The sequence below is a fragment of the Spizellomyces punctatus genome (assembly GCF_000182565.1).
Source record: "Spizellomyces punctatus DAOM BR117 chromosome Unknown supercont1.13, whole genome shotgun sequence".
Taxonomy (NCBI): domain Eukaryota; kingdom Fungi; phylum Chytridiomycota; class Chytridiomycetes; order Spizellomycetales; family Spizellomycetaceae; genus Spizellomyces; species Spizellomyces punctatus.
In genome coordinates this window covers 361,546-388,389 of record NW_015971549.1, presented here as the reverse complement: position 1 = coordinate 388,389, position 26,844 = coordinate 361,546, and the positions used below count along the sequence as shown (strand labels likewise).

The following is a 26,844-nucleotide window of genomic DNA, read 5'->3' as shown; positions in this document are numbered from 1 at the left end:
AAGGTTTCATGACTGCTACCAATGTACTCATTCCAACGACCATGGCCAACGGGTTGCCCAATTGGCTATCAACGATACAGATTGGTTGAGATACAGGTCATTCCACCACGCTTGGGTAAAGGAAGAGTATAAGTTGGGAGCAGCGTCACTCCTTTCTAACCCCTCATGCATTGTTTGCTCTGCACTCGTGTGCGTGTCTCGAGTGTGTTTTTGCGCTGTTGGAAGGGCGATGGATAAAGTCGGTCGCGATCGACCAGAGCAAATTCCATCATGGCTTTTCCCTCCCTTTTCCTTTAACTTGAACTTTTTGGCCAAATGCAGTTCCATGAAATCAGTTGAAGCTTCAACTCCCCTACTCATCCATTGGTGACTGAGGCTTTCTTCTTGGTTTTTCTCCTTGCCCCATTCCCCCTCCACGTATCCACACACACCCACACACACACACACACATATTGCGAATCAAGACTCTTTTTCATCGTCATCTTTTGATTCCACGTGTAAGATGTCACTTGTCTCTTGCCAACTTTCCAAAAACCTTCCGCAGCAGGAAATCCCAAAAAGACGCGAACGCGTCATGTCGAATCGTAATCAGATTTTGGAGGGGAGAATGCACAGCCCATTTGAACTAGTTGAGCCCAACGTTTTTCTTGCGCGCGTTTTTCAGACCCGCCCAAAAAGGGAGCGACGACGGTTTTTTGGGGGGGAGTGCCGGTTTTTCTTATTCTTCTTTTTGCGGTCAAGTCCTTTGGGTGTGTTGTCGATTGTCGCCTATATCTGATAATCGTCCGTGTGTGCTGGTGTGCGCGTGCCTGCCTGCATTTTCGTGTGTCCGTTCGTGTGTTGAGTACCTACAGGTGCGGTTTCCTTTAGCAAAGTATCCATATCTTGACGTTTATCCTGATCTTTCCGACAACGTTCAATTCCAAAAACGAAAAAAAGGCCGTCTGACTACAATGAAAACAACGACATGGACCATTGGAGTCGCCTTCTTCGCTTCAATATCAAGAGTTGGTGCACAATCGGTTGTGTTGGGTGGTGCGTGTGATCCCGCGCAGGATGTGTTTGGATGTCAGGGGAAGAATTACATGGCTTGTAAGTTTTGCTGCAACCTCCTCTTTGAGAGTACGCCGTGTTATTGAATGGGATTCCTGTTTACCAGGTGATCCAACGTCAAGTACGCTTACATACTATCCTTCTTCACACATGTACACGCAAAACTCACTACATCTTTCAAAACAGAGCGTTGGATTCTACAGAATCTCTGTCCAACGGATTGTTTGGGTATTCCCTCCTTTGCCCAAAATTGTGGAAGGAATAGCCATGGCATCGAGGAACCCGGCACCAATCCCAATCCCTCCCCGACCACAACGACACCCACACCAACACCGACAACCACCACCACGAGACCATCTACCCGTCCCGCAAGTATAGTGCCCTCCATACCTGTGTCAACTGTTCCTGTTTCCGTTTCCGTTTCCCCCAATGTCACACCAGTTGTGGGCATCGTCCCAACTCCTGCCAACACTCCAAATCCACTTCCACCTGCCTCTTCTGCATCTCCAGCATCCAGCAGCACCAAAGCCCCCATATGGATCTTAGGTCCCGCGCTTTTTGTTACCCTCGCCGTAGGCACACTTCTCGTCGTCGTTTACCGCCGTCGAAGAGCCAGATTCCCAGATCCAGAAACGCAAATAAAGCCCCCCTTTACACCGACACTGGCTTCTGTCCTCGAGAAACGCTATGTAGTCGTACATCCGTATGTACCGGCAGTGAATGACGAGATTGCATTGAGTACCGGGGATGTCGTGAGGCTCTTCCTACTGTTTGATGACGGCTGGGCAAAGGTTTGTGTTTCAAACCGTCGCTAAAAAGCATTTGGCATTATTTTGACTTTTTTCTGTTTCCGCTCCAAAGGGGGTTAATGAAGCAACAGGTCAAACCGGCCTTTTGCCTTGTGCATGTATTGAGGAGCTATCTCCGCCATCGCATTCGCCGTTGGCGGCATCTCCGACAACGTATTCTACTGCATCAGTCTCTTCAATCACCCCAGTCCTACCTTCCTCTTCCTCTTCGTCACCCCGGTAACCTTGGCCTGTAACCGTTGGAATATTGTGATTTTTTTTATATACATGTAGATAGGTTGAGTTGAGTTGGTTTTGGGCGTGAACATGTCCTTGGTTTTCTTTTATTTTTTTTTTCTTTTGGGTCATACTTTGTCAATTGTGGTTGTTGTGTGTATGTATATGTGTGTGTTTGAGTCAAAGGTTAATGTATACTAGGTGCATCTCCCCTCCTCATTCATATTGTTGGCCAACCTTCTAAAGTCATGGCGTTGTCAGGTCCGCCCAACAATCCTGAAATACATGTATATAAATTGGATTTCTAGTACATATAACCAACGAGTTCCACATCTATAACCGCAACCCAAAACATTTATCCAATCAAGGCATCTTTCAAACTGCGTGCCTTGACGGCACCCCCACCCACCACGAAAGGCACGTTCCTGAAAACCGCAACCCCCGAGCCGTCCACCTTCATTTCGCCCGCGCACTTTTTCCACACATCCTTCTTGGGATTCAAGATGGGTACAGGAGCGTAGTCGAACCCTTCAAACGATACGTGATCGCCTACAGAGGCTTCCGACGGAGGATCGAGGAGCTCGACAGTTGTGTTGTCTGAGGTGGAAGCTGCCAAGACCATGCCGTTGGATTCAATGCCGCGGAGTTTGCTGGGTTTGAGGTTGGTAAGGACGAGAACGGTACGGTTCTGGAGTTCTGAGAGGGGAATATGCTTAGCTAGACCACTAACAATCGTCCGTGGGCCAGTAGGTTCGCCCAGGTCAATTTGTTCTACGTAGAGGGACTAAAGCCATTTGATTAATCTTTGTGCAACAGAATTAGGGTTGGAGTGGCACCAACCTCAGCGTCCGGGTGGAGTTTAATGTCAACGATTCTCCCGACACGAATATCCAATTTGGAAATGTTTTCCACATCAGGTTCTGCAGAGTTTTGCACGGGTTTCTTGATCTGCTTGGCCGCTGCTTGAGCGTCTCCGTACGCATCTTTGGACAATTGAATCAATGCTTCGTCCTTGAATGTAGTTCGAATGGGCTCCAGGAGTGCGTTGATGGCGTCCGCCGTCCCAGTCTTCAAATCCACCGGATGCAATTTCTTTTCGCGGAAGGCATCTTCGATTTGTTGGTAAGAGTCAAATACAATGTCTCCACCGAATTTTTCCGGTCGTTTGACGACAAATTTGTAGGTTGGGTCAGTCAAAGATCGGGCAGGGAAGACGACGACTTTGAGGAACTCCAAAAGGGGGTTATCATCCACGTTCCCTTCCTCGCAGAACGCCTTTTTGATCTTGCGGGCTACAGTTTTGGCATCATCTAGTAAATCCACTTTGGAATCTGGGTCTGACGCACTCATTTTGGATCCTCGCAAACCGGCCACCATGGGATTCATAAGGTGTGCCCGCTTCTTGTATCCAAGATTTGGCATGTACTTTTCCGCAAACGTGAAAATCTTTCGCTGGTCTACTCCACCAAACTGGGCATCTACTTTTAAATACTCCTCATCCAAAGCCTGGAGAAGAGGGTAGACAAGCGCGGACATGAGCGGTGACGCAGCCTGTTTGACGACCTCGGCGCCAGCCTTCTTGGCATCGTGCTCGGTCGTGATTGCGAGCATTTTGTACACATCCAGTGAGTATTCCTGGCTCAATTGGTACGATGTTCCCACGACGAATTTGAGTTTATCCAATGGGACACCGATGGAAGTGAGCATTGCCTTGATGGTCGCTTCATAGTACTTTGTGCGGAGCTCTAGTTGATCCCAAGGAGCCTTCATATTGTCGAGGTACGCGTGGAGGTTGGCAAAGAGAATCGTAACCTTTTAAATGCGGTATGGGAACATATCAGTCACTAGACTATTGCCAATTCTTCCCATTCAACAGAAACTTGGTTTCAAAAAGACGTACATGACATCCCGCCTTTAAGAAATCCGCAATCTTGGTCATAGGCACAAAGTAGCCAATGTGAGGCTTCCCCGTAGGCGCTGTACCCCAGTACAAATTCAAATCCCGCTGTGCGAGGATCTGTTTGATCTGGTCCGCTCCAAGCACCTCTTGGAGGTTGCGGTTAATGAGCTCAAATCTACATTGTATAAAAAATGTGAGTTGTCTGTCTCCTCATGAACGGAGGAAAGAGCTCATATTTACTTTTCTTCTGGTGTCATGGCCGTCATGGTGAAATGGGATCGGTCAGTGTTGGCCAAGGACGCAGCTTTGACTTGGAGGATTTTGAATTTCGGGAGCAGAGTTGCTGCGCCATCAAACTAAGCGATGTATTACATAAGCATATCTGAGGACTTGCGGCTTCTTCAAGGCGAAGGGCGATTGTCGCTGGAGGGCTGGAGGCATTGGCGGTGCTGTAGGCGAAAAGGAAGGCTGCTTGCATTGTCTTTATTTTGTCGGCCGACATGCGGCAGCTATCCTTCTGGTTCCGCACGCGTGTATGCTATGCATGCTGCATCACTACCAGGTCACAATTGGCACGACGGGCATGAATGCGTAGGTAAAAGATGGATAATGCATGCCCCATCTTTGTTCAGATCATGTTTTTTTGGTCCTTGCCAAATCATGCTCATACGAGCGTTTATCGAAAACACCATAGTGTGGAGGTGATTGAAAATGGCACTAAGACCCATTATTATCCGGATAATCCGGTTAATCATATCGCATAATCCGTAATGTATTGCATGTGTAATTGGGCCTAGTGGTAGTTGGTTGTAAGGAGGGAATTACTTGGCTTTTCCGAACCGGTTGTCGCCGGCTTATTCCCTGGTGTAGTAGCTAGTGCCATTTTCTGTCACTCTAATACACTAAAGAACATCTAAAATTCATCGGAGAATGAAAAATGGGGGTCGGGGTTCGAATCCGACCGTCACGTTGCCTTTTGCCAGCCGCACTATCGTAGAGCATTCCTCCGAAAACACTGTTTTTACCTGCCACCATTTTGGCCCATTGCGGGCCTTTGCGCTATAGCGTCACGTTTGAAGAGAAGCGTTCGCATTTTCAAACACAACCTCACCATCGCTTCTAGAAACTTTATCTTTCACCAAATTGCACACGCGTCGATTAAGGCAGCACATGCCCATCTTCCCACGAACACATTGTTTGCATGCGTGATGTGTCCCAGGCAATCGCAACCGATTTTCACATTCTCGCCCAAGTAGACACCTTGTTCCTTCCATCGGGTTGAGTCACGATCTTATCTTTGGTTTGGGCAATTTTACAATTGTGAAGATGAACAAGTACACGGTTACGAAGCAGATTGGGGATGGGTCTTTTGGGGTGGTGCTTATGGCTGAGCACAGGGAGAATGGAGAGCGGGTTAGTGGTTTCTGCCTTTACTATTGGGAACGGTGGGCCAATGCATCTGGACGACATCAGCAGATTGTTCTCACACGAGACATTTCTTAGGTTGCGATCAAGAAAATGAAACAAAAGTACCACAACTGGGAAGACGCTGTGAATCTCCGTGAAGTCAAGGTGGGTAACCGGCAAGAGATTTATGCTTTGGATACTCCCTGCTAACATGAAAGGATATTCCCAGGCCCTCGTGAAATTGAGCAATCACCCAAATATTGTAAAACTGAAAGAGGTCCTTCGAGAAAACGAAGAGCTCTACTTTGTATTCGAATTTATGGATGGAAATATGTACCAACTGACGAAAAATCGGGATGGCAAATTGTTTACCGAACAGGAAGTCAAGATGTTCATGTGGGTAATCGGAAATCTGCGAGATTTCGAAAGAATTCGCAGCTCATGTTAATCATATTGGTACAGATTTCAAGTTCTGTTGGGACTAGCACACATGCACAAGCATGGCTTCTTCCATCGCGATATGAAGCCAGGTATGTTGTATAGTTTAGTGTGACTACATACATGATAATTGATGAGTGGTGCTTTCGACTGGCAGAAAACCTCCTTATGTCTGGGAACAACGTCAAAATTGCAGACTTTGGGCTGGCTAGAGAAATTCGTAGTCGACCGCCCTACACCGAATATGTCAGTACCAGATGGTATGGCCTGCATCCTCGTTTTGTGCACAAAATGTATAATGTCGGGCTAATGGGATTTGGTGAAGGTACAGAGCTCCAGAAGTCATTTTGCGATCAACGTCATATTCTTCCCCCATCGATATCTGGGCGGTTGGATGTATATTAGCAGAGTTATTCACCCTTCGACCCCTCTTTCCGGGGACATCGGAGATGGACCAATTGTACAAAATCATTGAGGTGCTTGGATGTCCAGACTCGGACACCGGTGGAAGCAGTGCCAGTCGAGGAGCAGGCGGGTACTATTCTTCATCTGCACCCCTCGTTCAGCGAGACTTTATCATGCCGGGTGGAGTATGGCCAGAGGGTTTGCGACTGGCTGGAGCCATGAAACTCCGGTTCCCGCAAATGCCCTCCCAACCTCTAGCGCAACTGATACCTAATGCATCCAATGGCCCTTTGCAACTCATGGCGGACATGCTTCGATACGATCCCAACCAACGTCCTACAGCTCAAGAATCCCTGCAGCATCCTTGGTTTACCGACCTCTGGAGTACACCGCTCGGTGAGCGTGCCTTATCTCTTCCTGCACTTGGACCTGCATTGGATTTGGTCGAAGAGCGGAAAGACGCGCAAGGGAATGAACAGGAATATAGGATGAGCGTGCAGGAGGACCTCGACAAAACTAATGGATCGGACGAACGTCGAACGAGTCTGCGGGGCGGACTTGATCGAACTGCATCCGTTGCCTCTTCCTTGGATCTACTGTTAATTGAGAGCGAATTGGAAGCGTTGACAGGCGTGAGACGAGAATCTATAACGACGGCACTGAAGAGCGAACACAATGGGAGTAATGGTGACGTTAGTGCGCGACCTATACATGATGAGCACATTTCGCCTAAGGCGGATTCGGGGAAAGATTTTGCCTTCACTTTCGGGCGTGGTAGCGAAATTCATCATGGTGGAGGTGAACGATTTCTCAATGGAGGTGCCACAGGCCCATCACTTCTTTCTGCGGACACGGAACGGTGGGCGACACCTGTCATTACGCCATCATCCAGAAAAGCAACTGGTACGCCCAAACCGTTTCCTTTCTCGGTTCCTGGTCCAGCCCGACGAAAATCTTCGGCTGAGGAAGGTGGCGATAAAGGTGCTCGCAATAGTGCCGAATCGGTACGACAACAGCACGCCTCGCCGTCAAATAAATATCCAAATGAGCAGAATCGTCAAAATAAACCAAGATCTGCAGAACGAGAGTCTCTTGGAAGCAAAGGAGTAGTACTGGGAAAGCCATATCGGCCGCTACCAGGAATTGGAGGGGGTTTACCTGATATTGACATATCTTCCTCTGGTGTACATATAGATTCCCTGTTAGACGAACTGTCTCACGCGGATGGAGAAGTGTCAGGGTGGGAACAAGATGGACCAACCCTCGGACACGGACATGCTTCTCCCTCACTACATAGCAAGCCCCAACGACGCCCAGCAGCTGCAGCTGCTCATCCTGAACGCTCTCCGCCACATGGCCAACAGCAACCACAATCGGTCCGCCGATCTCGATTACCCACCTTTGTCGATCAACCCCAAAGAAATCCCGATCACGTTCAACGCCCTAAACCCCGTTTCTTTCCCGCACGACGACCTAACGATTCAACGGAACACATTTCCGATCCTACAGATGACGTAAATGCACCTGATGGATCCTCCACAAGCCTTTATGCTGGGTCGACCGACCGCGACTCGCCACCGCATCATGTATATGAAGAAGACCGTCATTCAACGTACCGTATCCCTTCGTATGGGAACTTGGCGACCAGTCCAGGGTCCAAGCCAAGAAATAGTGGGTTTCTATCAGGGTTTTTTTCGCCGTCAAGGGAGAACCTCCATGAAGGCAGGGAGATGAAAAGGGTCTTGGGAGATTTGCAGGTCCGAGGTGGGTCTTGACATACCTTTTCGAGGCGTTGTGCTGGGTGGTGACGCTCACATGGCTTTTTGTGCCGTTCGCAGGACAAAGCTTCAACCACCCACCCAACGCCTCCAACTCGATCCTCCCACGGACCAATACGCGTCTTCCCCACTATGGCATGCCGCCAATATTAACGAGCAATTCCTTCCCCGGTCACTCGATCCCGACAACATTCAACCCTGCCAACCTCGCCATCCCAGGCGGCCGACTCCGCTCCAAAAGTCATAATGTTGATCCGCTCCTTGCCAGCGTCCAGCAACCCAGAGCCCACGAGTCACGTATCATCAACCACTCTATGCGGGACGTCGTAGGCTCAAGTCGAACTCTCGCTACCCATAACACTCTTGGAAGTGGCCGTAAAAGCGGATTACATTGGTCTGGGGCACGATCCGGGAGTGTCGTCAAACATGCTTCTAGTGGAACAATCATCAATAAGAGTCCTACAGGGACCTTGCCACCATTACAGGGGGGAAAGCGGGTTAGGAGGGGATTGGATTTGGGCTACGGGAGTGGTCGATGATAGGGCAAACATCTTTCTTCTTTCGTACATGCCTTTGTTTTTCTTGTTTATTTTGTGAAAGATTGTTTTCTTCTGATTCTTGTAATATTTATTTTCCTTTAACAAAAAGACCTGTGGGGATCGTCGTTGTCGTCTGTCGTCGTCCATCAGCAGAACGCGTACTTCACGTGATATTGATCATTTAGCCAAAACCGTCAGGCCTGCTTACCTGCTGCGCGGCCCCAGGGAGCCCATCCTACCGAACGCGGTCTCATTCGTACGCTTCACCCATCTCGCACCTGTTTCCATTTGCATAACGCTAATCGTCAGGTGCAAACCTTTGGGAAGATACCGAACTCGTCATCTGTCGGTGTAGTTGGAGGTGTTTGGAGATATGAACGCGGCGGCACCGTCTGCTTCGTCTGGGGACCCTGGGGGCCGGAAGAGTAGGTGAGTATGCATTGTCGTTTTTATGTGATTCTTTGTAAAGTTTAGCTATACTCAATTCTGTGGTTAATCAAGTGTGGTGATAAAAGTTGGCATGGTTGGGGATAGCCAGATCGGAAAAACGAGCTTGATGGTCAAATATGTTGAAGGGAGTTTTGATGAGGATTATATCCAGACGTTAGGTACGATAGTTCATAATGTGGATTCCTGGTTGGTGAAGATGGAAGGAGATTTTGGTATTCATTTTGGGCTTTGTTGATATGGATAGGTGTCAATTTTATGGAAAAAACCATTTCGATTCGGAATACGGAGATCACGTTTAGTATCTGGGATTTGGGTGGTAATGTCCATAGAGTTTCCACGCAGCGTTTTCTTTCTCTTGTACTTGGTTCTAACGTGATATTTCTCTATCCCAGGGCAACGCGAGTTTGTCAATATGCTTCCTCTCGTCTGTAACGATGCCGTGGCCATTCTCTTCATGTTTGACTTGTCACGAAAGTCGACATTGAATAGCATCAAGGAATGGTATCGACAGGCAAGGGGCTTTAATAAGGTGGGAATGCAATGATGATCGGGTTGGTAGAAAACACTCGGATCTGATTACGTTTCTTTTTGGGTTTTGATCGTAGACGGCGATTCCGTTTTTGGTTGGGACAAAGTATGATCAGTTTGTAACCTTCTCGAGAGAGGAGCAGGAGGAGATTACCAAGCAGGTATTTACATTCCTTATGTCTTGTCAGCGCTTGACAAGTGTTGAGTTTGTTCTGAAAAAAAGGCCCGACGATTTGCAAAAGCAATGAAAGCGCCCCTCATATTTTGCTCCACATCACATTCCATTAACGTGCAAAAGATATTCAAGATTGTGTTGGCAAAGGCTTTTGATTTAAAGTGTACGATACCGTGTATCACCGAGGTGGGAGGCCCGATTTTAGAGTATTAGTACTGGGGATTGTTTGTACAGAGGGTAGAGATGCGTGTGGGTATTTAATTGGTTATGAGGAGCATTGTGTAAATATAAGATGTGTGAAGACTGTGGGTTCTGCTACAAATTGGATCGCACCATGAAACAAAACATGCGGTAGGAAATAGAAACAAGAAAGTGTCTAGTATTAAATTTATGCAGATGATAACTTTACGTTAGCATTCTCCGCCAACGCCAGCACGGTCTTCTTTTCCACTTCGCTCAACTGTGGGAGTAATGCTTCCACGACCTCGTTCAGCGATTTCCAGTGTGCTGACCCGACAACATTTGCCACATTGACCTGATCCGCTGCCGCTAGCTTTTCCAAGACTTGAATGGCTCCCTGTATGTCGCCTTTTGATGCGAGAGAATGAAATTGAAAGAACAGCCCAATCGTATCCGCCCCGCCAAGGTGTTTGAGAATTGTCAGCGCACCGTCAAAATCCCCACTGAGGATGTATCCGTGAGCTAGGGCGTACACCGCCTCCTTCTCGAAAGGTAGTCCAAGGGAAATCTGTTCCTTGGCAGTCACCTCGGACCTTCTCCATCCCTCTGGTAACCCGCAATACACACCAGAAGTGATGACCGCCGAGTAGATCTCAGCCGTCGGAGGAATACTGTAGTACAGAAATAAGGCAAAAGTCTTGTACACATTGTCCAAGACCGCGATCACCTCCTCCTCACTGCCTTCTCCTTTCACAGCCACATTCCTGAAGCCAGCCATCAGCTCGCTGATATGCTGGAAATCAGGTAAAACCCTATATCCAGGCCGATCACAAAGCATCTCCAAAATCGTCTCATACGCCCCAATTTTGAATAGAATGTCCAAAAACAAGGCATTATCCGTGCGATTTTGTGGTTGCCGCGCTTTACGCCATCTCTTTAGTGCAGTTTGAAACAGCTGAGCGTCAGCGGAAGTTTTGATATTGTAGGAAAGAAGACGGAGGCTTGCTGGAGTAGTTTTCGACCAGTTGAGTGCATCGTTCAGGGAGTTGTATGCGTTGTGAAAGGTGGGTGTGACGCCTGGAGGAATATCGAGGGATTCTTCGGAAGTTGCGGAGGTACGCTGGGGGAAATGGGTGTGGAAAAACGTGGATTTGGCGACATTGTTTACGCAAAGAAGAACTTGGGCTGTGTTTCGTCTTTGAGAACGCTATAAAAACAAACAACCATCAACAGCAAAATCCATACCGCGTCTTGTAGCTATGACAGTTCCAGTCACTGCTGAGCCTTGCCGCAACACCGTCTGTCGTGCCCGGCCCACAAAGCTATGCATCTTTCTAGTTTTGTAAGGTCAAACGCCGACCTGCTCGGCGACGGTCTTGCATCTGTTCACCTTTCAATTTCCGCTGGTTGCTATAGAAATCATGTGATTCTCATTAAGCCTTTTTTGTATCTAATGAGTAACACATGCATGCAGCATCGATTATTTAGGCCTTTTTAGTGGAGAGGTGACAGAAACTGGCACTAGCTACTACACCAGGGAATAAACCGGCGACAACCGGTTCGGAAAAGTTAACTAACTACTAATAGGCAATTATACACGCAATACGTAACGGTTGTTCTAACCGGATAATTGCCCACCACCACACGCGGTCCCTACTAGGCCTTGATCTGGAACTCTTGATGGCATTGAAGCCAGACTTTGCATCCAGGAGCGAATCGACTGGGCAGCGTCACAAGCCAGAGGATGTTCAGTGACAAGACTTGGAGACTATACATGCATGTTAGTGACAGAATAACATGAAAAGAGATGATGCCATTGGTACATACCAACCAAGCTCAACTAATGTGGCAGCATAATAGTAGGTTTTGTTATCGGATCCGATTGGTTGCCGCTGGTTCTGATCACTGTTGCTGTCGGGCGGTCGAGGTCCTCGACACCACCACATCAGCGTTCTCATGGTTGACCGAGTCGCGATGAGGTTGTGTGGGTCGCTATGAGGTTGCAATGGGTCGCGATGAGCGTTGGGCAGATGCTTGCGAGTCGAGGATGGATAAAGAGGAAAGAGGGAAAAGTCCCCCTTTTATAGACCTTCAGCATGCGCCTCATCACAGTTTGAAAAAGAAAAAAAAACATTACATTCATGCCACACCGCAGTTTGGAGAACATTACATTAGCATGCCTCACCGCTTCGAGCGATAGATGGGGGTGCTGATTATGCGATATGATTAACCGGATTATCCGGATAATAATGGGTCTTAGTGCCATTTTCAATCACCTCCACACTATGAGGCAGGCATCAGTCCTCCAAGTTGGACCTGTGGGTTACTGTCATGATCCTTCTGAATTTCAGGCAACATGGCATTCGGGACGCTGGTTGCCTTTATTAGACCTGTGCGCCTCATCTGGCATTTACGAATCCTGCAGGCATCAGGGATTTCGAAGGTGATCGGAAAGCTATCCAGAGGCACGCCAAACAAGGTCTTGGGGCATGAATAGCTTTCCACTACAAAAAGTCGATGCATTGCGCTTAGGTGGAAACCATGTAGAGTTCCACTGCCAGCATGTACGTTTGACAGAGAAAGTGGAAAACCTCAACTCGTCGTTGGTGTATGGTGGATACCGGCTGGCAACCTAACATCCAAAACCCAAATCGTCTTTTGCTTCCACAGATACTAACTCCGTCTTCTATATTCAACGGCAATTGCACATGGCATTTCCTCTTCTTGCTCAATGCAGGAAATCCCAACTTTTCATCCATGCGCCTTGTCGTCAGATCCTCGAGCAGTTTGGTGAAAAGCCTAATCCCCATAGCCAAATGGCGCAGAATTGGATTTGAAAGCTTCTAAGCCGACATGATCACCATATATGGATATATTTCAAAATCATTAGTGGCACAGTGACACTAAGGGTGCGGATTCGGAAGTTGAGATTTGTAAGGAAGGAAGGGACGCTGAGAAGTTTAAGTTTTTAAACGGGTTTCTGTTTTTTTAATTCCAGTATTTTGAGTCATTTTTATCCTTCTCGTCTTGCTTTAGTTTGCTGGCATTTGGTTAGGACGATAAGGCGTTGTGTTTTTGGCATCAAGCATGTCGACGACTCCTGAAGACAACGAGGATTATTCTGCTAGACTGCTCACGGCATGGCAGCCACTTTTGGAGCGAATGAATGCCGGGTGCTCTGCACCGCCTGCCTATGAACATCTCGCGGCTGCTACGAGCGCTGTAAACGAGGTAGCAAAGGCGTTGGTGAAGAAGCCAGAGTTGAGGTGGGTAGTAATGGAAACGGGTTTGGAAGGGGATTCGAGTGTGAAGCGCATGCAGGCATCCTGTGTGTGGGGAACACTGGCGAATAGCCGAGTCTCACGTCACCATTTTGTCTCTTCGTCTATACAGAGTGCAGATAGGGTCAACACCGGGAATATGGCCTTCCCTACGCAACGCCTTTATATTCTCTCGAAATCATTTATTCTGTGTTTACGGAGTCGGCAAACAGGGTGTAGCGTGTCCTACTCGTGCAGAACGGGCGGTTGACCTTGCTGCCGCCCACTTCCAGCTGGTTAGGAACCTCTGTGCACAGGTCCAATCTAACCAGAAGGACGCATGGTAAAGTCTGTTTGTTTATACCTTTTGGACGTTGGTTGTCTCTAAATGTGTTGATGGTAGGGAGCAAGGCCTTTATGAACCTGCGGAGGAAATCATGTCGTATCTGTGCAGTTGGCTCACAAGCACCAAAGATTGCTGTACCATGATGAAGGATAAAGGTGGGCGGTATTCCGTTGGAATTGAATCGTGGCGATTTGTTTATTTATCATTGGCTTGTCTACGTACAGTATCCAAATGCGTTAACATGGGAACTCAAATGCTTGCAAATATGATGACGGGCAACCCAGAAGTACAGGATAAGATGTGGCCACGGTATTTCCAAGAGGATGCGGATATATTCAAGTAGGTGCTCGTGTCGACGACATACGTTATGCTTGACGTACTAACCTTCCTTTTCCAGACAATTGCTCTCAACATGCGATATCCATCGTGTCATGTTTGTGCTCATATGCATACATAATTGCATACACAAATGTCCCGAACGATGGTGAGTAACGTTAGTTTGTCAGCATGTCTGAATAGCGTCTCAGCTTATTGCTCCTTACATAGCAAGTACATGACACAAACCCCTCTCGGTCGTGACATTCTGAAATGCTTGCTTGCTAAAGCTCAGAAAATGCTGCAGGAGGAATGCTCCGCATTTGATTTCATGTAAGCATTCTGATGTTAACATCAATTGTGATGACCAACTGAAGCAGTTTTTTTGTCCAGTTATGCAATCTTCAGTAACATGATTGAGCTTGACCTAACACCCAATATTATGGACGCAATATGTGACGGAATGGATCCTCACCGGTGAGTTGAGAGCAGATCGTTTCGCGCTGTGGTTCACTCTCTACAGTTGCTGATTTCTGACATTCGCAGCACGCGTATTCTTAGTCAGTATCACGTCACGTTTTTGCAGCTACTCGACGGAATGCTGGATGCACAAGCCAACCGCAGCGATGATCGTCCACCTATTGAAATCGGTATCGACACGGCTATCTTCTTTGTAGCTGTCACGAAAAAGCTCGTGCATTCCATATCCCGTAATGCCAAACAAGTGAAAGACAATATGCAAGCCACAGACGTGTTTGGTCTGGATGTGGATGGGCTAGTTCTAATCTTGCAATTTTTTGCAAGAGTGACCCCCGAGTTGGGTCCTGATGCAAAAATGAAGTTGGTCAAAGCGGGACTTGCAGACACGCTTTTGAGTAAGTGATTGCTCCATTTTCATGCAAAGTGAAACTTTGAAGTAACCTGCTGCGCGATTAGCTCTTCTTAACCTAGCTTCCAAATTGTATCCACGAAGTACACTTTCTAAGCGATCCAGCTCTGATGCAACTCCAGCATCAAGCGTACCACCGCAAGGCTTTTTCATGATTAAATCCGACACCGTAAAAGTTCTTGCAAATCTATGCTACGAGGCAAAGGAAGTTCAAGACGAGATACGACGCATCGGAGGTATCCCAGTAATTTTGAACGAATGTCGAGTGGATGACAACAACCCATGTAAGTGTTTTGTTTATATCAAGTATGTTGATCTGTTTGTTTATGTATTTGTGTTGTCTTTAGATATCAAAGAGCACGCTATTCTCGCCATTCGCAATCTTTGCGATGGTAACACTGAAAACCAGGATCTTGTTGCATCGCTAACCCCTCAAGGCATTGCACCCGAGTCAGAACAAATGCTTGATGAGGCGGGAATTCAGGCGAAAGTAGACGATTCGGGCCGGGTTCGAGTTGGAAAAAAGGCTGAGGTGGAGGAAATTTTGGCAATGAAGGGTCTTTCAGTCTCTGAAGTGCAGCTGTAACCAGTGGGTTGTTTTCATTTTGGTTCTTCTCAGATTCCTGTATCTATTTTTTAAGTAGTTGTAAAATCGGTGGATCACTCTAATTATGGACTATGTGTTGTTTTGCTTTGGGCCTAGCTAATATAGTAGTTTTTTGCAATTTGGAAACTGCGTTCTACTTCTTTTGCAATCGTTTCCTTCTTCCGTGCAGTTGCTTTCTAAACGACGACGATTGGATTTGCTAAGCCGCGAGACTGTGATACGTCACGGGACCAGGATCTGAACGCCCGACATCGGCGAATTCCCGAGCTTTGCGCTCGTTTGACCATCCAGGATCCCAAGATCAGCGCTTTGACTAGCAACTTGACAAACCGAAAACACGCACCGCTCAGGAATTGCATTTTCACGAACCTCTGGACACTTGACCATATTGGGCAACTTTTGCCCACTTATACCTTGACTCGTGCTTTGTGATTCGATTGGCACTGGGATTTGCATTGACCTTTCAAACGCTTCCATTCTGGCGCCCCACCAAACACCCCCGCCCTCCAACGGGGGCTCCTCCTCCGATTCACCGCCACGCACTGTGCGAAAGGATACGGTGGCACTAAAGCTGGAGCTGGCGGCCGCGCTTGGAGAAAGGGGAGCCGAGTATTGGTCAAAATTTAAAGAGTTTATTAATGGGAAATGTTCGAGGAAAGAGTTTGATGCGGTTGCGGGAGCTATCTTGCAAAAGAGAAAGGGTGCGTATTTCCAACTTTTAGGACGTGATGTGGCTTATGGGCTTCAGACTTTGGCAATTGTAGCTAATTGCGCTCGGATCATTTCAAATGTTTAGTCACTCTTCACAACAAGCTCATCATGGCCATCCTCCACAACGTTTACAAAAACGCTCCACCACCAACTACGACAGTCCCTCACGCACAGTTCCCTTGTAAACCATCTTCCACGACGACGCAGAGTTCGGCTCCGTCAACATTGGCAGGGACGAAACGTAAAGCGACAGAATTATTGCCTGAATGGAGGGTAAAGTTGCGACGGAGAGAGGTCATGTCGTTTGCGGCCAGTAATCGACAGAGGATTGTGAATTTGCTGCCAGTAAGTGATTGGGGGACGTGTTAATACGCTGCGCCGCGAGCACTGTTGATTAGTTGTATTCAAAGAACCGATCTGTGGCCCTTGCAATGGCACGAGCCCCTCAGCATCATCGATTACCACCACCGACATACAGCGTCTTGTCAAAGCAGGCGCCAGGTGCGTGATACTGAAGGTTTGGTTTTCTCGTGCCAGTTTTGCATACCGACGCATCTTTCAACAGAGATCACTAGTATACCACCCATGTGCCATGAAGACCGCGCATTACCAACTCTGGATACCTTGCGTGATGCGATGGCTCTGGAAGCGCAAATCGAAGGATTACCGGAAGGATTAGAGTCTGAAGACTGCGTAAAATTGGTAGCCCTGGCTTTGAAGGTAAGAGCACCCCACTTTTTCTAATCCCAGCGCCATTCGCTTACGCATCGTTTGACTATAGAACTTTATGATGAACCACCTCACCACCGTCCTCCGCATGACCCGCCCCATAACAAAACCACCCACCGAAACCGAAACCCCATCCGCTCCCCCACCAACCCCGCCAAAACCCCGACCATCGTCCACCTCCAACTCCCCCACCAAACAACCCCTACCGTCATCAACAACAACCACACCACCTAAGCCCCAAGACACCAAAAGCTTTGTATCCCTCTCTGATATATGTTTTACGACAGATTTGGCTCCACATACAATTACACGTACTCGTGGCGGATTATCCCTTGTCGAAGAGGCGACAACCCGTTTGGATGTGTTTGAAGGGACCATTGAGGAGCAGATTGGACCAACCAGGAAAAGTCAGCTACGAGAGCTAGGGATTGTGGGATGGAAGTGAACAAATGTTCGTTTTTACTGGTCATTTGTCTTTTTTTTGCTGGCTTGGTGTTTGTCAGATTGGCCATTGTGTCTTGGACCATCATTTGTAAATGATTATTTAGTGGCGAAGTGGCATAGAAGACTGTCTTTACCGGGTTTTTTTTTCCTATTTACATTATCAGATACCTCAACCCCATTGGGTATTTTATCCACCATGTTAGATGTGACCTTATAAGAAACCACCAAGGCAACTACCAAAGCAAGTCATCCTGGAATAAATCACAATTCTACAAGGACACTCTATATTCTCCGTGTTGTAACCAGTCTGACACGGAATCGGTCGGGCTGGCTATTAGAACGGAGGTTACGTTGTTCATAAATCACTGGTATATAATTCAGTCCGCGTAACATGCGCCGGTACGATGCACCGCACCCCACCATGTTCCTTTGAGAAAGAACGTACGATGGGTCGCCTATGGGCCGATTTGCTCAAAGGAAAGGATGGAGATGGTACAGCGATGGCAGAAATGGAAAACGACCACCTAGCAGATTTTTGGGAAACTGTAATATCACGTGATTACAAGCATCCTTTGCGACAGATATTTGCTTGTCTTCATCATTCTCCCTTTACAAAAAGTGCTATCAGCATCATCATCCTATTCAAATTCCATTGAAATAAATCAGCAGCACAACAAACAAAATAAGCAAAACAAAAGAAAAAACCGCCCATTCAAAAATCCTCAAAGACCCAACAGCAAGTTCCCTACTGCCTCCCGCAACCCTAATCCCTCGTCAACAGCAACCTGTCGTCCACTCCCAAAGCTCGCAAGCAATTCACTGCGCGTAGGGCCTTGGCTTGCCAGATTTCTGGCAGATTTTGTTCCTGTTCGCCCAATGTCCATAGGTGGGGAGCGCGGGTGGGCTGGGAGGGTGGGAGGTGCGGGGTGGGGGACGGAAGGATGGGCTTTACTCGATTTGTGAAGGCTTGTAAGAATTTCTTTAAGTGCGGTTTGTTGAAGGCGTTTCGCAAAGTCATCTGTGCATGAGAGTTTACAAGTTTGAGTACGATGCATGGTCTATGAGAATGCACGAAATGAACATACCATCACGACTGATGAGCGATTGCAGCAATACGCAAACGTTGGCTTTCGCTTCATCCGCGTACTCATATTCCTGTGCATCCTTTGCTGTCTCAATTCCTTGGATTCCACTCCTGAGGATGTCGATCAATGTTGGTATTAGGGATGCAGAGTACCGTGTGATGCGCGGTATTGCTTCCGGGTACGCTACAGCCAAGTCGAATATCAATAACCGTCAGATAGAATTAATGTAAGCGTCTTTCTCTCACCATCCGCAACAAGGATCAGCGCCACAATGCCCTCATTCTGCACCATGGGAAATACTTGACCCTCCAAAGGCATAGCATCAAAATGCACATGGTGTTCATCTTCAGGGACGTCGGTGCCTTCGTCGGATGACGTACGCGATCTGGTCAAGAGTGCTCCAGTAATGATTTGGATCAAGGGTGGGATTGCGTTGGCGTCCACAATTGTCTTGAGAAGGTGGGGTGCTATGAGAAATTGTTGTAAGTACTGACCCAAGGGCCGACAAGGATCCAGTACCCACCGCGGCCCCGATGACAAGCTCGAATGAGATTGACCAAAAGTCGTCCCCCCTCGTTCCTGATTCCGGTATCATTGTCCCCCGTCGCCGTCCAAACCAGGGTGATTACCTTTCCCAGCGGAGTTTTCGGTCCTGCTGATGGCACGCTGCATTGCGAAAGATTGATTCCTCCTGGTGGTTCCTGACCAGAAATGATACGGTATACATTGGCCTCTGCCTCCAAGCAGTTAATAATGGAGTGAAACTCCGGCACACGCGTGTTATAACGTACCGTTATCTCCGGAACACAGATTCTTCAGTACCCCAGTAGCGCCATATTGAACAGGTTTGATATTCGGTATCTCCAATAGATCCGCGACTTTAGGAATGACACCCATAGCTCCCATGATTGGTCGATTGGCGGCTGAATTTCCAAACCGTCAATTCAATGGCATGCTTACGGAGACCGCGGATAGGCATCTTACCAGCCAAGGAGAGGTTTTTCAAAGATCCCATCACCGCATGCAGGACCTTGACAGTGCTTTTCAGCTCAGTTCCCGACTGCTTCACCCTCGACACTTCCAAAGCAAGTAGGTTCAAAAGAGCCCGTGCCACATCATGTTCTTGGACCAAGGACACACATGTCTCATCTAGACAAAAGAGTTTATGAACTGATAATCCCAGCACCTCACGAGCACGTCCATACCGCTTCGTGCCAAATTCCCAATACAAAGCGCTCCGGACATTCTAATTTCGTCTTCTTCTGCCGTATCCAACGGTGCAAACCCGTTCGTCATCCACTGTTTGAATCGGTCGATAATTTCACGCTTTTTGGGTAGATCCACCATGTTTGCATCTATAATTAATGTTTTGAATCATCAGCAATCTGGTCGTCAGCATCGCTAAAGTGCTCAACAACCATTCATTGTAACCAATGTTACAATTCGAGAAACAGTCTTCCGTATCTCGGTATAGGTGGCAAGATCCTCCCCAGTCTTGGCTACTGCAACGCCTTCCGGACGTCGATCAACAAAGTCCAAAAGGATGTCAAGCAAGTCCTGAGAAACAATCGCACGTTGAATGGTGTCTAAATGTCGAGCAATGGGCGATTAGACAAACAATCACAATGCGAACTTGTGAGAATCGCACCATTCTCGCCGATGGATTCCAAAACTGTCGTCAAAGCGTCCAAGACCTCCACAGCGCTCTCGTATCGTGTCCCTGCGCTGGTGTGATGCAAAACCTTGTCGTGTTTGTACTTCAACAATCGGAGGAGAAGGGACAGTCCGTCCGCTGCCAGTAGTTCTTGAATACCCGTTTCTATGTAGAAGAGTTAGGGATTCTGTCCGAATCAAACTTGATCACTCGCAGTAGAAAAACTCGCCTGTCTCCAACAAATTACTCATAACGCGAATAACCGCGGTGCTCACCGCGCCTTTGACACCTTGCTCAAACGGCTCATCTATGTTCCCTTGAAGTGCTTTGAGCAGCGGTGAAAGGACATGGGCATTCAGTGCTTCAATCTGAACAGGTTCTGATTGAAACGAAAATAATGTGAGGGAGGTTATCAATATTCGATCAAATACGTCGAGAGCAGCTATCGTACCATTGTCCATAGTGATATTTGTCAAAGCTCCACAGGTTGTAATCATCACACGTTTGCTCGGTGAATTGAGACAAGCTACAATTTCAGGAATGCCATCTTGGACTTCCAGGACCCGTTCTCTATTTCCATCTTCCACACGCCTGTCAACTCCGTGCTGATCCACTGCTACGGTTCGCGCGGTAACATACCATGGTCGTAGCATAGATTCGCCAAGGCTCTCAAAGACTGTACAACAAGGTCATCGTCCAGGGTATCCCCTTGCACGCCCTTTCCCATGGGCGCGTTGCCAATCTTTAACAACTGTATGAGTGTGGGGATGGTCCCAGCGTCGGCAATTGGGTCGCGCGTGTCCTCTAAGACATGGCATTGAGCATACTACTAGAGTGATGTACCTCAGTATCGAATTCTTATTTTCTTACCTACTTTGGCCGCTTCGGCAATCAATTGCGCCACCACCGCACCGAGCTTTTTGTACTTTGGCACGTCAGCTGTGTTGGAGTTTGTTGCGGCTGTATCCAACAAGCGTTGGAGGAATGAGATAATGTCCTCTCGTTCTGCGAGGAATGCGCGTGTATCGTCTGTATGTTTCTCATGTCAACAAGATGGGTTCAAACAAGTTTATACAATGTCAAGATTTACCATCGTGTGGGATGAGGTCTGGAAGGGCTTGCATGAGCTGTTCTACATGTCCGCTTTCAGATATCTGCAGCACTTTTTGGAACGTGCTTGCTAGAGCGTCGACTGTCAACAGGCATTGTCAGTATGAAAAACTAGAGCGACAATGGTTCAAATCCACAAACGCGACAGCAGACCTGAGGTCATTTTTCGTAGTGGATCTCCTTTTTGCCCCAAAAACCCTCAACCACTTTTTTGCCAAAAGTCCTTTTTGTTCGCTGCAGCTTGAGGCAAGTTCCCAAATACGAAGCAGCAAACTAAATGTAGATCAAATAAAAACAGCTTTGGAAGAAACTCTTCGACGGACTTTGCCCGGTTGCTGAATCACGCGTTTCGCGCGACGATTTCGCCGCTCGAGTTTTGGTTTGTTTTCCCTTTTAGCGCCCATTGGGCAGAAACTCAATGGCTCGATCCCCCGCATCCCCACCACCACCACCAGCCCCACAGCGACAGCAACCATAGTGATGACACCTCCGCGTCCCTCCCGTTCGTCTGTGGACTCTGACCTGGAGGACGAAATGGCAATGTTCGATCCTGAGAACTCGTCGTCCTCGCTGGTCGGCGATATGTACCCGCAGGCCAAACAGTCGCCGGGAGTCTCTATCCTCCGTCCACCGTCCTCCCTTCCCGTCCGTCAAACTCTTCTCCTCCTTGTTACAGTCCTTCCCGAGATTCTCATACACCACATGTTGACTCCGGTAAAGTACTGTGTGTTATATGTAGATCTACAATATTTCGCTTAACTTTGCCTATGTAGCTATATCCCTACATGACCAGATCCCTCCTTCCTCCAGAACAGAGTAATAGGACGGGTTACTATGCCGGGCTGCTGCAATCCGCCTACGCATTTCCGACAACTTTCATGGACGCTGTTTGGGGACATTTGTCAGATGCTGTCGGCCGCCCACCAGTCCTCCTGGGTGGTCTTATTGGGTGCGTGGCGAGTTATACCCGTTGTAAGGTGATTCGGGAAAGGCATGCTTATTACATTGGTGTATTCTTCCAGGTACGGTATAGGAACATTATTCCTGGGCCTCAGTACCGACTACTGGCTTGCGGTTGTTTCGTTGTGCCTAACAGGGTTCTTCTCCTCCAATTCTGTCGTTGCCAAAGGCATGATTGGAGAGATTACCCATGACGATTCATCCAGAGCCTGGGCGTACAGCGCATACGGCGTCGTTTTCAGTGCGGCGGGGATAAGTGGGACTCTCGTCGGAGGGTTCCTAGCTGATCCCGCCCTCTTTGATGGCGTACAATTCTTGAAGAAGCGTCCATACTTTGTCGCATGCTCGTTTGGGACCCTATTGGCTTGTTTGGGCGTGTTTGTTACCCTCAAATGGCTCATAAAGTCACCAAGGCCGTACAAGGCCGTCCACACATCCACCGAGGATGTGGAAATGGAAATTTCTCAGAGAGCTCCTGTGCGGCGACAGAATACAGATGAAGAACTATTAGAGGAACTAGAATCACCCATTAAAACACGTCCTAATCGTCTTCTACGCTTTCTTGGTCCATACAAAACCCTCCTGACCCCACGCACACTTGCACCTATTCTCCTATTTGCACTCTATAAGCTCACCCACACTCTCTTTCATACCGCCCTGCCCCTACTCGCCTCGGCTCCCGTATCCCGGAATGGGTTTGGTCTTCCACCCAAATCCACTTCCTTGGCCCTTACGCTTTTAAGTATCGCGAAACTAATTACAAAGGCATCGTATTACCCGATTCATCAACGACTCGGAACGACGACTTCATATGCTCTCGGAGCAACCTTGATTGTTCCCGCGGCGTTTGTAGCACCAGTCTTTGGACACACTTACATGTGGCCGAGCATATACGTTGCGACGATTTTGGTTGGCATTGGGGAGGGATTGTGTTACTTGTCTTCTATCATGTTGCTGACAAATTCGGTGGGGAGAGAGTATTTTGGACTTGTCCATGGTGTTGCAGGATGCTTGGGAAGTGCAATGAAGACGATTGGACCGGCGTTTGCGGGTTGGGCGTGGGAAGCCGGTGTTGAGAGAGGGATTTCCTGGGGAGTTTTTGCCATTGTCGGTGTAGCCGGACTTGTTGGGGGATGCGTTAGTTTGGCAATGAAGTGGATTTGGTGGTTAAGATGATGATGACATATAGTGTATTTTGAATGGATATTTTTTTAATTTCGTGCCGGTAAGATGAGGCGACGCCAATACTCTACCAGGCCATCAATAACAGATAATAATGAAGTATTGCAGTTGATTGTATTCACATAAAGATCAAACGTCAAACGTTCCTGCTTCCACAGATTGTAAAGTACTGGGGGAGAGCAGGAACGAAAAAATGATGAGATGACCTATCATTGCACATCATTTCCTTCCTATGAGACTATACACATAAAGTTACCATGCTCCATCCACACACACACACACACAGACTACATGACCACACAGTCCCCATCCTTTGCCTCACCCTTCTTTCTCCACTCACCCGCCCGTTCACTACCAGCCCTAGTTCCCGCACCCCCATACAGAACACCCTTCAACTCTTTGACTTTTTGTATCGATCGTTTATGTCCTTGGGCAGCCGCACGGAGGTACCACCGTCTCGCTTCTTCCAAATCCGGTCGAACACCCACACCATGTTCTGAATAATAACCTACAGCATATTCCGCTTTTGCCAGGCCCTTGTCGGCGGCTTTACGTGCCCAGAGGTACGCTTCAGTGTCAGATTGTCGAAGAACACCTTCTGCTCCTGTAAGATACCATCCCGAGAGGGAAAGTTCTGCTTCAGGTTCCTGCTGTTCGGCGGCGCGGGTGTACCAGGCAATACTACGGCGAGGGTCGACGGGAAGGTTAAGAAGGCCGTATTCGTAACAGTAACCGAGTTTGTGCTGGGAGGGGGCATAGCCAAGTTGGGCAGCGCGGAGGTAGAGTTCGTGGGCGTGAGCTGGGTCCTGTCGGTTAATATAAATGAGTGAGTTATCAGACCTTGAGGTATGCTCTTAAGGATTATAAACTTACAGGAATAACAACACTCCCTGCACTCTCCGTTCCACTCCCTTCGTACAATAGCGCCAGCTCATGCAGCGCATGCGGCGTCGACTCATCAGCCTGGGCAGCAGCCCTTTTCAACCAAGTCACACCTTCCCGCGGATTTCGGCCCTGTCCCAAAAGCCCGTTCATTAAAATCATACCCAGCTTGTACATGGCAGCAGTATCCCCCAGTGCAGCCGCTTTCCGATAGAATTGCATGGCACGGCCGGAATCGCGTTTCGTACCGGCTCCAACTTCGTAGCAGACGGCGGTGCGGTATGTGGCGGCTGGGTGTGCTTGTTTCGAGGCTTGGACGTAGAGACTGAACGCGCGATCGTGGTCAACTGGGAGATGGAGAGACCCATTTCCATAACATTCCGCGAGGAAGAATTGTGCGTCCGGAAAAGCAGATTTCCCTGATGATATATTTTTGATGAATAAGAGAAATGCCATTCAACAATCAAGAATGGGAACATACCTATCCCACCGTTGGTTGCCAACTTTTTAATCCACTTTAATGCTTCCTGAAACAGAGCTTCTTGGGTTTTCTTTTGTTTTTTTGGATCCCCCTGATCCAAGTCTATACCTGAACAAATAACACGAAGGATTCGTTAAGATGGCCAGTCTTTCAAGTCATTGCTTCCCTACTCACCTTCTCCGGTGGCGATCAAATGTTTTGCAAAGTCCAGCTGCACTTGTGGATCATTGCTTCGTTTAGCAGTCTGCCTGTACACTTCCAACGACTCGCCTTGCGACAAAATCGCACTTCGCACTGACGGAGTCGTTTGTGTTGTATTGACACTCGTCATAGATCGGAAGGACATATTATCTGGGTCCGACCGTGGACGCATTGGGGGTGTAAATGACTGGTGGACAGGATATGGCCCAGGAGCAAACATGGGAATGACTCCACCATGTCCCATTCCCGGTGCTACCATCATGGGCATAGCACCCGGTGGAGGAGGCGGGATACTTTGAGTAGATGTGTCGGGACCAGGGGTAGCCATTCCATTGATGGAATTTCTAGGAGCATCGTTTACGGATGGGTCTTCTATGCCTGAGCCGGTTTCACTGGATTTTCGACTCGCTCCCCCGACAGATTCCGTTTCACTCGCTCTCCTCTCCCCCTCCCAACGCGGTTCACCACTTCCTTCACTCCCTTCTTGAACACTCCCTCGACTGCTCCCATTATCCTCTTCTGGAGGAGGAGGTGGGAACGGTGCATATCCATTTGGCATAGGATGATACCCATTGACTACGAACCCATTCGCTGGAGGTATGAGTGGAGGCCGGCCATATGGATTCAACGGCGCACGTATTGGTCGCGGGTAATATTGATGGTGGGGGGGAGGAGGTCCGCCAGGCCCGTAGCGCTGGGGTAGAGGGTATGGACGGCTAAAGGTGGGATACATTGGTGGACCGTAATGTCCCATCGTTGGAGCGGGAGGGTGCCCATGGCCATACGGTCCCGGTGGCGGATATCCGCGGTAGTCGAATGCCATGGGTCGTGGGTAAGGGCTAGGTGGAGGAGGGTGTATATATCTAGAACAGCCAAAGTAGTTCAAAGTAAGGAACCAAAATCTCTGTCTTGTGTTTTCAAGACCTTCAAAACGAAAAAGACACTACCTTGCATCCACTGTGTCATGACCGTGAACAGCATACCCATTCATCTGCTCTTGAGAATGCAACGTAGCATATGCGCCTTGGACCGATCCATTCGAAGACCGTCTTCCTTCTGCAGTCGGTGCACTCGCCCTTCTCCCCTGGCCATCGCCATTTGCAATTCCATTCAGACTCGACCGTTCTTCCGCACTTTTGCGACGCAGAGATCCATTCGCGGGAGGTGCCAAACTTGGGTCTCTCTCACCGTTCGTAATCGAAAGAGAGGCAAAGGAGGAGTCTATATCTGCCGCTGAAGGTGGATCAGCTTGCGTCGGACTTGCTTCCGTCATGAGGAAAATCTTGAGGACGTAAAACAAGTGGCGTTGTGGGGAATGTCAAATGACACAAAGGAATGGGCAAACCAACGCACACACACTGGGAAGAGAGCGAAAGAGGGAAAAGGACGATCGGGAGAGGCACCCTTCGTATCGGATCCCGGTCCTATCCTGCACGAAAATGCCAATGCAGGTTTTGTTGACAGAGTTCCCCCCCACAAAACTCGAAAGACGAAACAAAAACCGCCTAGCGATTCGGACGCGGCAACAGTCAACCTGACCGGAAACAGAAAACTGGGCGACAGTTTTCCTTTTCGCTTAAGCAGTTCAACGTTCAAAATAAAAGTGTCGAAAGGGGTGAAAATGTCATTAGTTCAATGCATCCCCATTTCACACCTTTTGCAGTGGGTCTGAAAAATGCGATGAAACCCGGTTGCGAACACACGCGTGTCCTTTTGGCTTTCTCTACACAGCCGCCCTCATCAGTGAGTTGTTATCCCTTTTGTCCAAAGGAGCTTTTTGGAGTTTAATTTAACACAGCAACACTCTCTTTCATCCCTCAATGCTTTGCGGTTTGGGTTTGAGCAAACTAGGTGGATGATGTTTGGCAAATGGGAGGGATGATGAAAGGGCATCATCAAAAGGATCAAAAGGGAGGAGGGCAGGTTGGGGGGGGGGGGGGGGGGAAGGATTTTGTACCGATCATGTTTTTCCTCTGATGACAATGGAAAAAAGGGCAACTCTCCGCACTTGCGTCGTCGTCGTCCCCCTTCCCGCACACAAGAATTCGTATAGAGTTTTGTGTGTTCTTCCAGATGGAATTACCACCCTTTAATGTGTTTGCCTCCGTTG

General features: G+C 48.2%; 11 protein-coding genes across 11 annotated transcripts; 6 read left to right on the top strand and 5 right to left on the bottom strand.

Annotated features, from left to right (window-relative positions):
• The first annotated feature begins 634 nt into the window (after nt 1-634).
• Nucleotides 635-2,405, top strand: SPPG_06859 (uncharacterized protein). Its single transcript, XM_016755053.1, has 5 exons — nt 635-854; nt 940-1,092; nt 1,160-1,174; nt 1,240-1,844; nt 1,915-2,405. Exons 2-5 carry the CDS (start codon nt 954-956, stop codon nt 2,083-2,085), a joined length of 930 nt encoding a protein of 309 aa, XP_016605905.1. The 5' UTR covers nt 635-854; nt 940-953; the 3' UTR covers nt 2,086-2,405.
• Nucleotides 2,163-4,290, bottom strand: SPPG_06858 (tyrosine-tRNA ligase). The gene is made up of 4 exons (XM_016755052.1): nt 4,219-4,290; nt 3,979-4,153; nt 2,919-3,890; nt 2,163-2,862 (listed from the first exon to the last, which is right to left on the bottom strand). The coding sequence occupies exons 1-4, from the start codon at nt 4,242-4,244 to the stop codon at nt 2,434-2,436; spliced, it is 1,602 nt and encodes a 533-aa protein (XP_016605904.1). The 5' UTR covers nt 4,245-4,290; the 3' UTR covers nt 2,163-2,433.
• A 603-nt stretch (nt 4,291-4,893) lies between these two features.
• Nucleotides 4,894-8,689, top strand: SPPG_09414 (CMGC/RCK/MAK protein kinase). Its single transcript, XM_016757577.1, has 7 exons — nt 4,894-5,391; nt 5,482-5,550; nt 5,615-5,781; nt 5,848-5,915; nt 5,981-6,083; nt 6,149-7,992; nt 8,067-8,689. Exons 1-7 carry the CDS (start codon nt 5,305-5,307, stop codon nt 8,543-8,545), a joined length of 2,817 nt encoding a protein of 938 aa, XP_016605903.1. The 5' UTR covers nt 4,894-5,304; the 3' UTR covers nt 8,546-8,689.
• An 85-nt stretch (nt 8,690-8,774) lies between these two features.
• Nucleotides 8,775-10,074, top strand: SPPG_09413 (septum-promoting GTP-binding protein 1). The gene is made up of 6 exons (XM_016757576.1): nt 8,775-8,974; nt 9,047-9,153; nt 9,240-9,311; nt 9,388-9,524; nt 9,601-9,684; nt 9,747-10,074. Exons 1-6 carry the CDS (start codon nt 8,919-8,921, stop codon nt 9,909-9,911), a joined length of 621 nt encoding a protein of 206 aa, XP_016605902.1. The 5' UTR covers nt 8,775-8,918; the 3' UTR covers nt 9,912-10,074.
• A 12-nt stretch (nt 10,075-10,086) lies between these two features.
• Nucleotides 10,087-11,208, bottom strand: SPPG_06856 (uncharacterized protein; the record flags this gene model as incomplete). The annotated part of the gene is made up of 2 exons (XM_016755051.1): nt 10,087-11,063; nt 11,124-11,208. 2 exons carry the CDS (start codon nt 11,206-11,208, stop codon nt 10,087-10,089), a joined length of 1,062 nt encoding a protein of 353 aa, XP_016605901.1.
• Nucleotides 11,209-11,534: 326 nt separating this feature from the next.
• SPPG_09412 (uncharacterized protein) lies at nt 11,535-11,836 on the bottom strand (the record flags this gene model as incomplete). Its single annotated transcript, XM_016757575.1, has 2 exons — nt 11,535-11,646; nt 11,706-11,836. 2 exons carry the CDS (start codon nt 11,834-11,836, stop codon nt 11,535-11,537), a joined length of 243 nt encoding a protein of 80 aa, XP_016605900.1.
• A 1,005-nt stretch (nt 11,837-12,841) lies between these two features.
• Nucleotides 12,842-15,435, top strand: SPPG_06855 (uncharacterized protein). The gene is made up of 10 exons (XM_016755050.1): nt 12,842-13,144; nt 13,272-13,481; nt 13,542-13,639; nt 13,709-13,823; nt 13,882-13,968; nt 14,031-14,132; nt 14,193-14,276; nt 14,346-14,674; nt 14,736-14,972; nt 15,036-15,435. Exons 1-10 carry the CDS (start codon nt 12,966-12,968, stop codon nt 15,272-15,274), a joined length of 1,680 nt encoding a protein of 559 aa, XP_016605899.1. The 5' UTR covers nt 12,842-12,965; the 3' UTR covers nt 15,275-15,435.
• A 131-nt stretch (nt 15,436-15,566) lies between these two features.
• SPPG_06854 (uncharacterized protein) lies at nt 15,567-17,353 on the top strand. The gene is made up of 5 exons (XM_016755049.1): nt 15,567-15,996; nt 16,092-16,351; nt 16,417-16,507; nt 16,572-16,726; nt 16,788-17,353. Exons 2-5 carry the CDS (start codon nt 16,115-16,117, stop codon nt 17,178-17,180), a joined length of 876 nt encoding a protein of 291 aa, XP_016605898.1. The 5' UTR covers nt 15,567-15,996; nt 16,092-16,114; the 3' UTR covers nt 17,181-17,353.
• A 380-nt stretch (nt 17,354-17,733) lies between these two features.
• SPPG_06853 (uncharacterized protein) lies at nt 17,734-21,352 on the bottom strand. The gene is made up of 15 exons (XM_016755048.1): nt 21,182-21,352; nt 21,009-21,110; nt 20,789-20,947; nt 20,558-20,722; nt 20,370-20,498; nt 20,148-20,297; nt 19,913-20,083; nt 19,683-19,850; nt 19,470-19,619; nt 19,249-19,413; nt 19,056-19,187; nt 18,788-18,997; nt 18,510-18,731; nt 18,265-18,447; nt 17,734-18,197 (listed from the first exon to the last, which is right to left on the bottom strand). The coding sequence occupies exons 1-15, from the start codon at nt 21,189-21,191 to the stop codon at nt 17,902-17,904; spliced, it is 2,412 nt and encodes an 803-aa protein (XP_016605897.1). The 5' UTR covers nt 21,192-21,352; the 3' UTR covers nt 17,734-17,901.
• Nucleotides 21,353-21,388: 36 nt separating this feature from the next.
• On the top strand, nt 21,389-23,278 carry SPPG_06852 (uncharacterized protein). Its single transcript, XM_016755047.1, has 3 exons — nt 21,389-21,742; nt 21,802-21,977; nt 22,051-23,278. Exons 1-3 carry the CDS (start codon nt 21,509-21,511, stop codon nt 23,162-23,164), a joined length of 1,524 nt encoding a protein of 507 aa, XP_016605896.1. The 5' UTR covers nt 21,389-21,508; the 3' UTR covers nt 23,165-23,278.
• On the bottom strand, nt 23,245-26,626 carry SPPG_06851 (uncharacterized protein). The gene is made up of 5 exons (XM_016755046.1): nt 25,682-26,626; nt 24,708-25,597; nt 24,534-24,641; nt 24,044-24,471; nt 23,245-23,976 (listed from the first exon to the last, which is right to left on the bottom strand). Exons 1-5 carry the CDS (start codon nt 26,005-26,007, stop codon nt 23,458-23,460), a joined length of 2,271 nt encoding a protein of 756 aa, XP_016605895.1. The 5' UTR covers nt 26,008-26,626; the 3' UTR covers nt 23,245-23,457.
• Between the last annotated feature and the right edge of the window lie 218 nt (nt 26,627-26,844).

What these genes read in the sequence shown, in the direction of transcription:
- SPPG_06854 (XM_016755049.1), top strand. Translation starts at nt 16,115, where the DNA reads ATGGCCATCCTCCACAACGTTTACAAAAACGCTCCACCACCAACTACG. An exon ending in GGATTGTGAATTTGCTGCCA is followed by an intron (nt 16,352 to 16,416) that starts GTAAGTGATTGG and finishes TTGTATTCAAAG; the next exon opens with AACCGATCTGTGGCCCTTGC. An exon ending in TGGTAGCCCTGGCTTTGAAG is followed by an intron (nt 16,727 to 16,787) that starts GTAAGAGCACCC and finishes GTTTGACTATAG; the next exon opens with AACTTTATGATGAACCACCT.
- SPPG_06859 (XM_016755053.1), top strand. Translation starts at nt 954, where the DNA reads ATGAAAACAACGACATGGACCATTGGAGTCGCCTTCTTCGCTTCAATA. An exon ending in TTGATGACGGCTGGGCAAAG is followed by an intron (nt 1,845 to 1,914) that starts GTTTGTGTTTCA and finishes TCCGCTCCAAAG; the next exon opens with GGGGTTAATGAAGCAACAGG.
- SPPG_06852 (XM_016755047.1), top strand. Translation starts at nt 21,509, where the DNA reads ATGACACCTCCGCGTCCCTCCCGTTCGTCTGTGGACTCTGACCTGGAG. An exon ending in TACACCACATGTTGACTCCG is followed by an intron (nt 21,743 to 21,801) that starts GTAAAGTACTGT and finishes TTGCCTATGTAG; the next exon opens with CTATATCCCTACATGACCAG. An exon ending in CTCCTGGGTGGTCTTATTGG is followed by an intron (nt 21,978 to 22,050) that starts GTGCGTGGCGAG and finishes GTATTCTTCCAG; the next exon opens with GTACGGTATAGGAACATTAT.
- SPPG_09414 (XM_016757577.1), top strand. Translation starts at nt 5,305, where the DNA reads ATGAACAAGTACACGGTTACGAAGCAGATTGGGGATGGGTCTTTTGGG. An exon ending in CAGGAAGTCAAGATGTTCAT is followed by an intron (nt 5,782 to 5,847) that starts GTGGGTAATCGG and finishes ATATTGGTACAG; the next exon opens with ATTTCAAGTTCTGTTGGGAC. An exon ending in GGGAGATTTGCAGGTCCGAG is followed by an intron (nt 7,993 to 8,066) that starts GTGGGTCTTGAC and finishes TGCCGTTCGCAG; the next exon opens with GACAAAGCTTCAACCACCCA.
- SPPG_09413 (XM_016757576.1), top strand. Translation starts at nt 8,919, where the DNA reads ATGAACGCGGCGGCACCGTCTGCTTCGTCTGGGGACCCTGGGGGCCGG. An exon ending in AGGCAAGGGGCTTTAATAAG is followed by an intron (nt 9,525 to 9,600) that starts GTGGGAATGCAA and finishes TTTTGATCGTAG; the next exon opens with ACGGCGATTCCGTTTTTGGT. An exon ending in AGGAGGAGATTACCAAGCAG is followed by an intron (nt 9,685 to 9,746) that starts GTATTTACATTC and finishes TCTGAAAAAAAG; the next exon opens with GCCCGACGATTTGCAAAAGC.
- SPPG_06851 (XM_016755046.1), bottom strand. Translation starts at nt 26,007, where the DNA reads ATGACGGAAGCAAGTCCGACGCAAGCTGATCCACCTTCAGCGGCAGAT. An exon ending in CATGACACAGTGGATGCAAG is followed by an intron (nt 25,598 to 25,681) that starts GTAGTGTCTTTT and finishes TGGCTGTTCTAG; the next exon opens with ATATATACACCCTCCTCCAC. An exon ending in TTTGATCGCCACCGGAGAAG is followed by an intron (nt 24,642 to 24,707) that starts GTGAGTAGGGAA and finishes TTATTTGTTCAG; the next exon opens with GTATAGACTTGGATCAGGGG.
- SPPG_06853 (XM_016755048.1), bottom strand. An exon ending in AGACCTCATCCCACACGATG is followed by an intron (nt 20,948 to 21,008) that starts GTAAATCTTGAC and finishes AGAAACATACAG; the next exon opens with ACGATACACGCGCATTCCTC. An exon ending in AACATTGGTTACAATGAATG is followed by an intron (nt 19,620 to 19,682) that starts GTTGTTGAGCAC and finishes CATTAATTATAG; the next exon opens with ATGCAAACATGGTGGATCTA.
- SPPG_06855 (XM_016755050.1), top strand. Translation starts at nt 12,966, where the DNA reads ATGTCGACGACTCCTGAAGACAACGAGGATTATTCTGCTAGACTGCTC. An exon ending in CACAAATGTCCCGAACGATG is followed by an intron (nt 13,969 to 14,030) that starts GTGAGTAACGTT and finishes CTCCTTACATAG; the next exon opens with CAAGTACATGACACAAACCC. An exon ending in TGCTCCGCATTTGATTTCAT is followed by an intron (nt 14,133 to 14,192) that starts GTAAGCATTCTG and finishes TTTTTTGTCCAG; the next exon opens with TTATGCAATCTTCAGTAACA.
- SPPG_06858 (XM_016755052.1), bottom strand. Translation starts at nt 4,244, where the DNA reads ATGACGGCCATGACACCAGAAGAAAA. An exon ending in GCCATGACACCAGAAGAAAA is followed by an intron (nt 4,154 to 4,218) that starts GTAAATATGAGC and finishes TATACAATGTAG; the next exon opens with ATTTGAGCTCATTAACCGCA. An exon ending in TCTTAAAGGCGGGATGTCAT is followed by an intron (nt 3,891 to 3,978) that starts GTACGTCTTTTT and finishes CGCATTTAAAAG; the next exon opens with GTTACGATTCTCTTTGCCAA.